General features: G+C 50.5%; 1 protein-coding gene across 7 annotated transcripts in view; it reads left to right on the top strand.

The window, feature by feature from the left end:
* Positions 1–14,553, top strand: part of AHCYL2 (adenosylhomocysteinase like 2) — a 175,186-nt gene that overhangs the window by 136,231 nt on the left and 24,402 nt on the right. For all 7 annotated transcript variants that reach the window (XM_075925410.1, XM_075925413.1, XM_006120332.4 and 4 more), the window contains 3 exons: positions 889–989; positions 3,785–3,887; positions 4,550–4,644. In XM_075925410.1, the coding sequence (XP_075781525.1) occupies positions 889–989; positions 3,785–3,887; positions 4,550–4,644 (299 nt within the window). The remainder of the gene's footprint in view (positions 1–888; positions 990–3,784; positions 3,888–4,549; positions 4,645–14,553) is intronic.

Below are 14,553 nucleotides of genomic sequence, written 5' to 3'. Positions count from 1 at the left end.
ACACAAAATAGGGAAATATTTGTGTCCTAAAATTTCTTAGGCTACCTTAACCTCCTCTCTGTACGTCTCCTTTAAGAGTTCCCCAGCCTTTTTCTGGGACTTTCAGCATCTCACTGATTTCTTCAAGCATTGTTCCTGCTAATGAAAGTTAGGTTAACCTACTGGAGAACAGAAAAAAACATACCTTGTGTTCTAAGTAATCCACCAAACAGAAAATCTTGACTTTTCAAAGACCTGCTATACAAACAGAAGAGGGTTGTCAGACAATTCACAAATAACAGGCAAAGTTGTAAAAATCCTGATTAGTTCAGACCGCTTGTGAAAAGGGACCAAATCCAATTACTAGATTGTTCGCAAGGATTACAGTGGTCACAAATAATGTGGGCTTATGCAAGTCCCAGCTTGCTACGCGTGTGCTGAAGGCATAATAACAAACCTGAAATTCTTACCCAGCCATAGTAGAGTGCCAACAATTGGATTTTACCATGAGTCTTGTGATATTTGGATTTCTTCAAGCACCAACTCAAGTAGACAAGTGATTATGTGAAAATTTCAGCTTCCTTTGGGGAGGGAGCGGCAAGTTTCTAGCTATTTTGGTTGCAGAGAACAGCTTGAAAGTGTGACTGGACTGTAGCCTGAAGACTTAAACACCCAGGAGGCAAGAATCTGAAACATATTAATTTTTAAAAATCTTAATATTTGTAAGCCGATTTAATGGTTTGGAAGGCCAGAGTCCTGCCTGTTGAGGGCATGGGGTTGGCAACACTGCACAGACTTATTACAGTGGGTCTTTGGGGCTAAGCTGAGGCAGAGTAGTGGTGCTGAGTGTCTGCTTCCTTGTGCCGAATCTTCTTTGCTTTTTACTGATGGATTTTTCTTCCCTTCCAGAAATGCCTGCACTAATGGCTTTAAGGAAGCGAGCTCAGGGAGAGAAGCCATTGGCTGGGGCCAAGATTGTGGGCTGCACACACATTACTGCACAGACTGCTGTAAGGCCCTGCTTTACTTATTCAGTTCTTTTCCCTTTGCAAAGAGTATTTCAGCACAAAGCCTCTGTGCATTCCACGGTAGGGTGACTCCGTTGGCATACAAAGTATGTGCTCCTAGGAAATCGTCTCCCTGAAATAGGCCTCATTGCGAAATGCCATGTTTGGAGGAAAATAGGTTTCCCAGAGATTGAATGACTTGGTGGATAGCTGAGGGGATGTGCTGCTAGTGACTCCTAAGTGCCCTGTCTGAGTCTGGCCCAGGATGGTAGTGACTGTCTGTTGTTGGATGTTCAGTGATCTGCCTGAGCTGGGTTGGTGGGAATCGATCCAGTTCCCAGACAATGGCAGTCCACAGCTCAGAAAACACCAAGACAGTAGGCACTAAATCATACCCCTGTTGGCAGTCTGAGCAGGCAGGCCAAAGAATCAATAGGCCGTGAAGACTGAAACCTATTCTCAGTCCTTCTGGGGCAGGCACGTATTAGCAGGGCAGTGTAAGGGAATCCTGCATTGCAGCTGCTCTTGGGGACAAAGAGGATTTCAGTCTCCAGAGATGTCAATCCAGCACGTCTCCCAAATCACTTTGTAAAAAGGAAAATTGCCATCTTCTGAGAGGCCTGTTTAATAAGGGCTCATGCCTGTCTATATCTCTCTTTAGACTGTGCATGTTATCGTCTGAGAGGTGCATGCGTCTGTGAGCTGCTCCTATGAGTAACAATGGTTTTTTTTTTAAAGTTTAGAATCCAAAAAGAGGGGGGAAGTGGTTAAGGCAAGTGAAGGCACTGTGATTCAGGGCGCTTGGATTTTGGGGGTTCCCAGCACTGACAGGGAAGGCCCTCTAAAGACTAGCAAGGGAGTAGGGTTAGAGGATTTGCTATCTCTGGATGAAATGGACTGTTTTATTTTTTGTATTCATTCGTTTGAAATGATAGGTTCTCTAATGCATGATCTGTTCCTCCCTGTTTCATACAGCACTGACCACACTGTTAGGGCTTGTCTACACACCACTGCATTAGACCAGGGCACGCTGGCATTTCTACATAACTTTATCCGTGTGACCCCTGCTGGCATGCACTAAAGCTCACTAGTGCCCGCTAGAGCTTTCCGTGCATGCCAGCAAGGCTCTAGCACCATGGTCACCAACAGGTCGATCGCGAGCTACTGGTCGATCGCAAGGACTCAACCAGTCGCTCGCGAGGCGTCCTGTCCTCCCCGCCCCCATTTCCTTCCCACCCCCCAGAAGCTCCACTACTTACCTCAAGAGAAAACGGAGGTAGTGTCGGCTTCAGAAGTCCCGCAGCTTAGCGCCACTTGCGGGGATTCCAGAAGTGTGCTAGCTGCTCTGCCGGGTGTACTGCGGGAGGGAGCATCGGCTCCCTGTACCGCAAAGGAGGGGTGAGTCAGCCCCGCGGGAGGCACATAGGGGGTTTCCCAGTGCGCGCGGGGGGGTTGGCCCTGGGGCAGGCGTGGGCGTGCAGGGCTTTCCGGTTGGGGGGAAGGGAGTTTGGCCCCGGGGCAGGCGTGCGTGTGCGGGGCTTCCCGGCGCGGGGGGGGGGGGGGATTGGCCTCGGGGCAGGCGTGCGCGGGGCTTCCCTGCGCGGAGGGGGGGGTTTGGCCCCGGGGCAGGCGTGGCGGGGGGGGTTGGCCTCGGGGGAGGCACGCATGGGGCTTCCCTGTGCGGGGGGGGGGGGGGGGGGCAGTTGGCCCTGGGGCAGGTGCGCGCATGTGCGGGGGATTTCCCTGCGCGGCGGAGGTGGGGGCGGCCCCGGGGCAGGCACGTGCTGGTTTCCCTGAGGGGGGGGGGGAGAATCTTGGGAGAAGACAGATGCAGGGGATTCTCTGCCCCCACTGGCACCCCACTCCCCAGCCCCCACTCCCCACTCCCTGAATGCTGGCCCCACTCTCCTGGCCCCAGCCACAGAACTCGGTCCCCACTCCTCTGGCCCCAGCTACAGAACTCTGTCCCCACTCCCGTCCCCACTGGCAGCCTGTCCCCAGCTGCAGAAACCTGTCCCCACTGGCACTCTGTCCCCTGCTGCAGAACCCTGTCCTCTGCCCTCTCAGCACCCTGTTCCCTCTCCCCTGTTCCCAGCCGCAGAACTCTGTCCCCACAAAATGTATAATTATAAATGCTTCATTTTAGATTTAAATAGCATGAATAAAAAACAGACCATTTATTTCATAACTATAAACACGTGATTTTAATTTTATGTATCGCATAATTTAAAAATAAACTGTTTATCAGAGTGTGTAAGTAAGGGCTGAGGATAGCAAGCGATGGGCAGGAGGAGAATAGAGAGGGCGGGGCTTCAAGGAAAGGGCGGGGCTTCAAGGAAGGGGTGAGGCGGTAGATCTTCGCCTGTTCTGAGATTTAAAAAGTGATCTTGGTTGTAAAAAGGTTGGAGACCACTGCTCTAGCACGACGTAGTAGTGAGCACTGAAATTTATACTCCTCCACCATCCACTTGTGTATTGTGTAGACAAGCTCTTGGGTTTAAAGAAACTCTGTTGAGCCCATAGAAATCTGCATTTCACAGCAGACACAGGGCTCAGTATTTGGCTTCATGTGGAAGTCAATTTACATAGAGGCATTCTAATTCTGTGCAATTCACGGAAAGGCAGCATCCTTCGTTCCCGTCTGATGCTGGGCGGGCTGACAGGATAGATCATGTGGTAATTGCCCTGTTCTGTTCATTCCCTTTGAGCCATCTGGCATTGGCCCATCGGATGGGATCCTGGGCTAGATGAAACGCTGCTCTGACCCAGCGTGGCCGTTCTTGTTTTCTCTCATCCAGGTACTAATGGAGACTCTTGGTGCCTTGGGTGCTCAATGCCGATGGGCTGCATGCAACATCTACTCTACTCTCAATGAAGTGGCTGCCGCCCTGGCAGAGAGTGGTAAGGGATTTTATCCCCTTCTGTGTGCTTTCGAGAGACTCCTGTCAGCTTTTCACTATTAATACTTTTAAAAGAGGACACCGTGCAAGCGTATTATGTTCTTTTTCAAATAACTTCCCCCTCAGCGTACAATAACCCCTTTGCAGCTTGAAATCTCTAGTGTTTCTTTCTTTGCTCAGCCTCCTTCTCAGTCCACACTCTGTTCTGCTCCCCAAATCCCTATCCCCAAGCTCCTTTTGTCACTCATCCTCCATCCCAGACCCCACACTGCCTCTGTTCATATCATGGAAGAGCGTGCCCCTTGACCACTTGGAGTGCCCCCCTCCATGAAAAATTATTGCCCACCTCTTGGGTAGAACAACAATGAACAGATCTAGCGAGAGGGTCCGAACTCTTCGCTTGATGACTTTTTGAAAGGCCCTTTCAGTAAAGCTCATTCCTGCCGGTGGTACCATGTAAGCACCTCCACAACTGGTGGCAAGAACCAGACCTCCATCCCAGCAAGTGCTGCTTCCAGCCAGAGTCTGTCAGTATGGGTGCTCTCACGGTAACGGGTAGCCGTGCATCACCCTGACCATCCCACCTTTGCCCGGCTAGTGGAGCACTCGGGCGACACTTTCATAGATCACATTAGCATTGAACTTCCTTCCTGTCTCTGTCAGGTTTTCCTGTCTTTGCCTGGAAGGGGGAATCTGAAGATGACTTCTGGTGGTGTATCGATCGCTGTGTCAACGTCGAGGGATGGCAACCTAACATGGTGGGTCTCAAACATGGTAGGATCTAAAATATCTGGCACATGTAGTAGCAGTTAGAAAGGCGGATGTTCCCGCTATAGTCTAGAGAGACTAAGGGTGGAATAGGGTTCACAAAAGGTTTGGAATTATTAAAATTGTGTTCCCTATTAAATCCCGAATGTAGCGTTTTATCTGTCATCAACCACTTATTATACTGCTTGCCACCTACATAACACTTATCTTCAGAGTGCTTTACAATTCTGAACTGATCCTCACAACATGGGGAACGAACTCATCACTGTCTGACACGTAGGGAATTGGAGAAGGTGGTTGAAATGCTTGCAAGAGACTTTGCACAGAGCCATTCCAATTCTTATCCATACAAGAAGATTGCACTAGTTTTACTTAGGTCAGTTTTTAAACCAGTGTCGCTGAACTGGTGCAAAGCCCTGTGTAAATGCTCTTAGTTCAGTTTGAGCAGTTTATTTCACTCTAACTTTTAAACCTGTTCCTAAAGCTGCAGAAAAACACTCAAAGCCAAATAAGCGTCCACACTAGCTTGTCAATGTATAGTCGACTATATGATTAACCAATAAGCCTCGGCGATGGTACTGTAGGGGTTCCACAGAAAGTTTAAAATAGAAACTAAAACAAACGTATGGAGCCTCTCGCAGCCAGCACGTCCTTCAACCTGCATTGCTTCCCTCAGCTTGGGAAGCCGCGCAGGCTGAGGGACATACTGGTTGTCAGCATGGAGCCTCTCAGTTCCCATGGCTGGGAGCTGGGAGGCTGTGTGCCTGCAGCCAGCAAGTCCCTCAGCCCGCGCTGCTTCCCGAGCGAGCTGAGGGACGTGGCTCAGGAAGCAGCGTGGGCTGAGGGGCACACAGGCTGAAGGCACAGCTATATTGCTCAGGGGGTCTGTAACGTTTTAATAGCTTGAGAAGGGGTCCATATGCTTGAGGTTCGGCACCACTGAACTACACGCATTTCCCTCCCCCCCGCTTGCTGCCTCTGTAATAGAGGCAGCAAGCAAGGTGGCGGGAGGAGCTGGCTTAAAAGGTAAGCGGGGCAGGCTGGAGCTGATAAGCACGCAGAGGTGAGGGGGCAGGCAGGAGCTGTGCCGGGGGGGGACCTGACTTAAAAGCTGGTTTCCCCCCATCACCAGATCCGCAGTGCCATCTGCCCCTCGCCCCGCATTGCTGCCTGTATCAGAGGAGGCTGCCTCAAAGCAGACTCTGCCTGCAGCGGGCCCGAGCTCCCTGCAGAACGAGGCTGCTCCGCATCCCACAGAGTAGCCTCTGTCCATGGCGAGCCGGGGCCCATTGCAGACAGAGGCTGCTTCGCAGCAGCTCCCCACACACAGAGGTTTCTCTGTATCCCACTGAGCAGCCTCTGTCTGTGGGGTACTCAGAGCCCCCACAGACAGGAGCTGCTGCCATGCCGCACTGCTGCCCCTGTATCAGGCAGGGTGGCAAGCAACTGGTCTGCGCAGGGCACTTGTTTTTAAACTGGCTCCCCTCGTGGACCAGCTCTGCCTGCCACTCTGCGCTGCTTCTTCTGATACAGAGGCAGCAGCGTGGGGTGGCAGGAGGCTTCCCGGGAGTGGGGCTGGGAGCACACTGGCTGCTGGCCCCACCCAGGGACTATCGAATAGTTGTGTAACCGCTTAGATTTCATTGTACACGACTGTTCAGTTACATGATATCTAATATCCCTAGCCCACACAGCAATTTGCATCAGCTTAAATAGATCATCTTAAATTCACACCTTAGGTTCTGCCCGTGCAACTTTTCCATGTGGGCTTTGTCTACACTTCTCTGTCTAAAGTGCCGCTGTGGCTTTAACACAGAAGTGTGTGCAGGGCTCTTCCAGCACTGTAGGTAAACCAGCTCCATAAGGGGAGTGGCTATCAGTACAGGTAGGGCTGCTTCCAGCTCTGGGAGCCTCTTTCCACTGGTGTTTTACAGCACTTTGACTTGCTGTGTTCAGGTGTTGTGTGTTTCACACTCTTGAGCAAGAAAGTTACAGTGCAGAAAGGTGGCAGTGCAGACAAGCCTTAAGACAAAGTCTCAATTTTAGAGCCAGGATTAGGACTCCAGAGACCTTGAGAACTAGTCCTGGTCTCATTATATCATACTGCAAAAGAGTTAGACGTGTAGCTCCTTGCTTTAATGGCTTGTGACCACCTTGCTCATAGAGCCCGGAGCTTGGGACTTGGCAAATGGAATAGTTTTCAGTTCTCTCTTGTTTTTTTCCTGCAACACTTGAGAGTTGTCCTTTGTGCTGGTGCTTGCATGCCTAAAGGATGGTGGATATTGGGATGTATTTCTATTGCTTCCGTTTCCTCATATTGAATTATTTGGGATGTGTTAAATAAAATGTGTATTTAAAGAAAGAAAACTATCCCCTGCAGAAGGTTTGAGGAATATTCAGATAATCCATCCCTGTATCCATAAATCTGCATATGGAAAATTCAGTCGAAGAACTGATAAACAGCTTATGTTGGAGAATGAGCTCCCATCAGTAGTGACGCTGAGTTGGTGGTGATGGAGAGATCAAAACCCTGCCTACATCTGGCACGTTTGTGCTGTGATAGTCTGACTCGTCATCTGGGTTCTGTGAAATGTGCTAGGATGACTGGGGTCTTCTCAGAATTCCTTTTTTGAGGATAGCATTGGGGATCTGTGGAGCTCTTTCATGTGGTCCATAGAACAGACCATTCTGCATGGGGTTCAAAGACAGGTCTTGTAAAGATAGAGGGGCTAGGTTGAAGCTCCTCTTAGTAGGGACGTGAACGACTAGTCGCTTCCCCCCTCCTTGCTGCCTCTATCAGAAAGAGGCAGCAAGGTGGGGGAAAAGTGGAGGGTGCCTGAAAGCAGCATGCAGCCCGGGGCTAATGGGGGAATCCTCCTCTGGCCCCCCCCTTCCAGCAGTGCTTTTGCCTTTGAAATGTAGCAGCAGCCCTGAGGCTGTTGCTACATTTCAAAGGCGGAGGTGCCCTTATCGGCTAATCTAATAGTCTATGCAAATTGCATCGACTATTCGATTAGCCAATTAATCTAAATTTAACATCCCTACCTCTTAGTAGAACACTCCCTAACTCCATTGGGGTCTGCTTCCTCCTTCCCCACCATGTGTCAGCCTCTCTCTCATGCTGCTCCAGTGGTACCCAGAACCTTGCAGGTAGTTCCAGAGATAAAGTCCTCTAAAAGGAAGACGTTCCTCTCACCTACCCAGCTCTAGAAAGAGGGTAGGTTACCTTACAAAGCTGATTCTTGGGGGACTTCACATCCCAGAATGGGACTGCAACATGGCCTTTCATTCACGCTTACGCCATGCGCTACGTAATCTTACCTCCTTCAAGGGCTGACACTATCTTTGGTGATGTCATCCTTTGAGCTGCCTGGGATTTATCTCCTCAGCACCCTCCTCCGCTCTTAGGGTATGTCTAGACATGCCTCTGCCGACAGAGGCATGTAAATTAGACATACCGACATAGTCAATGAAGCCGGGATTGAAATATCCCCCGCATCATTAAAATAAAAATGGCCACTACGCTGTGCTGGCTCACAATGCAGCAGTCAGGACGCGGATCGGTCGACAGGGAAAGCCGTTGTCGACCCATCCTGTAAAACCTCGTTTCACAAGGCATAAGGGATCGGTCGACAACGGCTTAGGTTATCGACTTAGGGAAAGCCATTGTTGGCCGATCCCTTATGCCTCGATCCTGTAAACCTCGTTTCACGAGGCATAAGGGATCGGTTGTCAATGGCTTTCCCCGCTTCATTGACTATGTCATGTAGTCTAATCTACCTGCCTCTTTCAGCAGAGGCATGTAGTCTAGTTGTACCCTTAGAGTGAAGGGTACAACGTAAGGACAGATGTTGGCAGAAGGAAAGGTTACTTGCACAGTAACTTAAGTTCTTTGAGATGTTTTGTCTCTATGGGCACCCCACCTCCAAGGAATTGGAGCGGCTGCAAGTCTGCACCTCCTTCTGTGTCCTGACGTGGGCGCATGAGCCGCTGCCTGGTGTCAGTGTGCAGCCATGGGCACTGCTATTCACAGTCTCCAGCCAAGAGTGGCTCTGTTCTGTGCATGAAGCAAAGTGAAATAAGTTATCTGGGGACAGGGCTGTGAAGGGGAAATAGCTGCGAAACAGGAAGGATCCGGCAAACTGATCTGGGGGGGGATTTGAGAATTACTATTTTAAAAAGAACCTTATAGTCTGACTAGCAGCTGCAGTGAGAGACTGTCGAGATTCCAGGTTTGCATTGTTGGAGGAATAACGTACAAAGCAAAGGAGAAGGTATTTCTGTGCAGAGGATGGATGATATCTCTTCTGGGATAATAGACACAGCAGGTGTGTGCCAGAGGATATAAATGTCCCTTTTGAGGAGAGTGCAGAGTGAAAATGCAATTTTGTTTCTGTTACCATGTTTTGGCCCCTCAGAGTTCTCTGAACCAAGCTGCATGCAGTAAAACCAGTAGGTGCTTGATACAATGCAGTTATACTAGCACTCTGGGCTAACAAAAAGTCTGACTGCAAGTAGCAACAGAAAGGCAAGGTAGGGCTAATGTTCAGAGAGGCTGATTTGATGAAAAAATGTCCCTAGCTTGGTCATGCAGGTGAAGATTGGTTTCCTAAAATAACTGGAAAGGTTTTAAAGAAAGATCCTTATCAATCGGGTGTATGAGGAAACTAATGGAAAATGAGCAGGTGGTCATCTGCTGACGTGTTCCGGGAACTCGTTCTCAAACCTTAATTTTCAGAGGGGTAGCTGAGTTAGTCTGTAGCTGGAAAAACTTAAAAAACAACAAACAGTCCTGCAGCACCTTAAAGACTAACAAAACATGTAGATGGTATCATGAGCTTTCGTGAGCACAGCCCACTTCTTCAGATGACTGGAGTATTAGAAGTCCAGATCCAAGAATAAGGGAAAGGGTGGGGGGTGAAAAGGAGGAGAGAAAAAGGAAAAAACATGGAAAAAATAGTGAATTAGATTGTTCAAGTTATTTATTCTTGGATCTGGACTTTTAATACTCCAGTCATCTGAAGAAATGGGTTGTGCCCACAAAAGCTCATGACACCATCTACATGTTTTGTTAGTCTTTAAGGTGTTACTAGACTATTCATTATTTTTAAAGTTTATTCAAACCTTAATGCCTTTTATCTTATATTCTCCTAGAAGGAGAAACTGACTAAAACCCAGAAATCTGTCCTGTTTAGGCATTTTCACAAGAGGACTCTCTGCCCTATCAATTAAGTGAGGATTAATAAAACCAAGGTTTTCAGTAGTTTGTGCGTACTCCAAGTATATGGGTAGTTTGAAAGGAATCAGGAGGGGAGAATGAGTCTCATCTCTCATATTTCACGATCATCTCAGTGTCTTCATTACATTAGAGCTCTCGATTTGATGTGAAAAGTGTGCTCTGAGCACAGATTGCGGAGCCAGGAACTGCTGAGCAATGCCACTGCTCTGTGTGGGTTTGGGCAAGTCATTAACTGCTCAGTGCTTCGGTTTCCCCATGAGTTAAATGGGAATTATATCTGCACACACAGGAGTTTGTTTGCTTGTAAAGTACTTGGAAGAAAAGGAGGTGTGTTTATTATTTTGTGAAGTACTCACAGTGGGCTAAGCTTTTGCCAAACATTCAGAAAGGAGCAGTTGGTCCCTGCTCTGAGGAGCTTGTCCTCAAAGGACATACAGAGATTATTATCAATAATAAACAACACCTCGCATTTCCAAATCACTGTATAAACAGCGACGCTGGCAGCGTTCTGGCTCAGTGAACACACTGCCAGCATGTTATCACAGGAGAAAACTCAGCTGGATATTGTCAAGTATGCAGCTGATGTTCCATTGTGCAGTGTGCCTGGGATGCTGGGAGTGAATTTTGCATTTGGAATGGCGCTAAAACAGCGTTTGGAACAGAGCAATAATGCGATACAGTGCAGGGTAGCACCAGAGCATCTGGGTCTGGTAGAGTTCTCTGAGAGCAACACTGCTATGGGCAGACGGCTACTGCTGAGCCAGTAGAGGGTGCAAAGAGCTAGGCTTTTCCAGCTACTGTTCAGCCAAACCCACTTTGGGTTTCCTCTGGGACCTGCTGCTGTCTCCTGCTGTGATGGGAGAACTCATTGTGCACTGTGTTTGGGGTGTCACTTCCACTACCCACCTGGAGCCAGCCATGGGAAGTGAGGGAGTTAAGGAGGTGCACATTCTGTCTGCAGTGGGGTTTTATTATATCCCAGTGGGACGAGGGAACCTTGTGAAACTCTGTGCAGTGTAATCGTGGGAATAAAAGACTTTTACCTGGATACCCTTTAGGATGGCTCTGTATTCCATCCAGGCACAGTCCGCACAGGAGTATCACGCAAGGGCCTAGGCGGCTGAGTGCAGCTGCCTATTTGAGACTCACGCAAAGCAGAGTTTTGTGGCGGCAAGGTGAGAAGTGCTCTTCATTGCCTGGCTGTGGGGATCTGAGATGAGTGTTTGACATGCTGTAAGTCACATGGAGCATTCAGCGCAGAGCAGAGCAGTGCTGGGCGCTTGTGGAACATGCTGAATCCCTTAGACACCCCAACAGAAGAGCTCAGAGTTGGGGGCAGAGCTCCCCGCCCTTTCTTTGCATTTGGGCTTTGCTGGGAGGTAGTAATTGGAGGTAGTGAGGATTGGGGCCGGGGGAAGGGAACCTAAACAGGCATCTGCCACTTAACAATCTCTGTCAGAAGTTTTTCTGATCCTTTTCATGGGTCTTCAGTTAATGTATGTTAGTGAGGTGGGTCGTGAACTCTGGTCCTAGAGCTCTTTGGTGCTTGGAGGGTCCAACCTGCCACCCAGGGGTCTGTTAGAATACGAATTTGATTCAGACAGAGATACCCAGTCCTGGGAGCCGATTGGCAGAACGCTGGGGGCCATGTTTGGTCTACCGCCCTTATTTAAATCGGCACAGGAGAACAGGAAGTTGTTCATGCAACTGGATCCATGTTGGTCTTGTGCTTCCTGCTCCCCAGCTTCACTTCCTGGTACCCTCTACTGATCTGACTCTGGTTATCGATCTGTGGTTCTGCTCTGAAGTTTGTCTCTTTCTGGTCTCCTGGTACTCTGATCCTGCCGGCCAACTGACGCTGGACTCTGCTTGATGGCCTATCTCTGAGCCTGATCTCCTGGTCTCAGACACAGCCTGACTCCTACTTTGACCACTAGGTCGCACCAGTCATGTCCCAGCTATGACAGCATGCAGTGAATTTACTCCCATTGTGGTAGACAAAATCTGTGGCTGAAAATCCCCAATCCATCTTGCAGATGCTATTGTATTGTGGCGCCCCCACGCCGCCTCGCGGCGTTTGTCCGGAGGGCTCGCTGCTGTCCTTGAGTCCCGAGTTCCCCAGTTCCTCTTATTCGTGCGCTTATCTTCGGTTTCCCACACCCCAACAAGGCAGGAGGGGAAGGGGGGCCCGGGCCCGCCCTCTCTCACGGGCCCCAGCCCAGGGCCCTAAGAGTTCTGGTCCAGCCGACCCGAACCCGGCTGACGGGGTACGACCCCTTAACTCATCAGCCCACCAGTCATCCCTGACTCTGCCCTGGGCTGCTTCCTTCCCCTCCGGCTCCCGTGCTCACCAACACGCCGCGGTCCGGTGCACCCGTACGCCGGGTGGGGAGCAGCTGTTGCTCCGTTGCTCCTCTAGTCCGTGGGGCGCTCCGCTCCGCTCGGCTCCGTCACTCGCGGTCTCCCCTCCCTTCCTTGGGGCCGCGGGTCCATTTTAAAGTTGGCGCCGGGGTCGCGGCCCTGGCGTCCTGCGTCGTCCCCGCCCCTCGCGCCGGGGCGTCTGCCCGTTGCCGGGGCGACGGGGGCCTGGTCTCCGGGGCGCCCGGATGACGTCCTCCGGTGCGCCTGAGGCCGACGCGTTCTACGCTGCCGCCGAACACCGCGGACAGCGGCGGGGGGCGCACGGCCTCCCGCTGTACAGAGCGGCTGGGACGGGGCTCTCCGCCGCAGGCGGGATCGCCCCGTCACATGTATGCAACAGAAAACCCAAACGATAAAATCAACTAATGCCACACAGTAGTTTATTGTAGCATGGGCTGCATCTTTCTTATAGATTAAATGTGTTTCGTAATGGCCTGGTAACCACTCTTTCATATGCTGCCTTTTGTTGGGTGATAAAACACTGACAATGGAGAGATAGATTAGAACTGTGTTTCCAGACTTACAGTGCGGAGGGCCCGGTTTCTCTACAGAGAGTTAAACTGTCGTGTCTCTCTACCACCAAATAGCTTTTTGTTTAAAAAAAGCTTCAGAATGCTAGAAGAGTTCTGGACTCTGGTTTCAAGAGGGTCATTAGAGTTTGGAGAGTTTTGCAACTTTATTCAACCATTTGTTTAATTCTAGAATCTCATTGGTGGTTGTTTTTTTAATTGTAATTTAAAAATACGGATTTTGATGTGCTTGGACGCTGCCTAAGATTTTAGTGAGAAGAGTGGGTCTGGTTCAATAACCATTCTTCCATTCTAGTACCTGCCTTCAGAAATCTCACATGGCACTGAAACTGAGCCATATTTGCTGGGTCTGGATTCACCAAGCTGCAGTGAAAAAGCTTGTTCTGTCAACTGGCCCTGAGCTATAGTTATCTAACCACACAAACCCAAACATCTCTGCCTCGGCCCTTCTCTCCCTCTCCATTTCTGCTCAGTCTGTCCTTCCTCCCTCCACCCCTTGCTCTCCTCCATGCTCACTCGCACCTGGGGGAGGTAGGGTTCAGAGTGAGAGAGGGGGCTCTGGGCTGAGCTGGGACAGGGGTGTGGGTGCAGGAGGGAAATACAGGTGCTGGGAGGGAGTTTGGGTGCAGCAAGGAGTTCGGGGCTGGGCCAGGGGATTTGGGTACAGAAGTGGGTGAGGGGTGCAGGCTCTAGGAAGGGAGTTTGGGTGGAGGGGCAGAGGATGGGGGCAGGAGGAGTTTGGGGTGTGGGCTCTGGGACGGGGCTCAGTGTTGGGGCAGGAAGTTGGGTTGTGGAAGACGGTCGGGGTGCGGGCTGTGGACAGGCGGTGATTACCTTGGGTGAGTCCTGCTTGACAACACAGCAGAACTAAGGCAGGCTTCCTGCCTACCCTAGCCCTGCACCCTTCTGGAAGTATCCAGCACGTCCTTGCAGCCCTGCCCAGGTGGCTCTGCATGCTGCATCTGTAGGCACCGTCTCCACAGCGCCCATTGTCCGCAGGCTCCAGCCAATGGGAGCTACGGTCATTGCTCAGGGGGGAGCCAGCAGTGGAGATTCTCCCTTCTCCTGCGTAGGGGCCATGGGAAGAGACATGCCAGCCATTTCTGGGAGCAGGACAGGGCCAGTGCAGGCAGGAAACCTGCCTTAGCCCCAGTGCACCACCAGACTTTTAGTAGCTCATGTCCTGGGTTGGGTTCAGGAGCCCCTTGGAGACTGAGCCAGATTCCAGGAGACTGGCTACCCTACAGTGAACACAAGTCATGAAAATTCAAACGTCTTGTACCTGGACTGGTGCTGTCACCTTTGTTCCTGCTGCTCTGCTTAACTTCATTCACATCGTCATCTTCCGCCCGACGTTTGCGACGTGTAGACTTAGTCCTCGGTAAAAATTGTTCCATTGCAAAGTGAAACGCTCTTGTCTGCCCCATCCCCTATCCCTGCTGGCCGGTGCTGTAGGCAGCGCTATCTTAGTGGTGCCGTCTCTTTTCACTCTTCAGCAGCAGGGGGCTTTCAGACAAGCCGTTGTGGGTCCCTAGGGTGCTCTGTCTCACTGGACTGGAAATGCCCTGTAGGAGTGGAGGGCACAGACAGGCTGCCAGCCCCACCACAGCTGCCACATAAGACGCAGACCCCATGGGAAATCAGGTCATTGTTAAGCTGATTTTATTGGCTTCTTAATTAGAGGAAAAAAAGCAAAAACGGGCATATCC

Source organism: Pelodiscus sinensis, chromosome 1 (assembly GCF_049634645.1).
Source record: "Pelodiscus sinensis isolate JC-2024 chromosome 1, ASM4963464v1, whole genome shotgun sequence".
Classification (NCBI taxonomy): domain Eukaryota; kingdom Metazoa; phylum Chordata; order Testudines; family Trionychidae; genus Pelodiscus; species Pelodiscus sinensis.
This window is presented reverse-complemented; position numbering and strand designations above follow the sequence as displayed.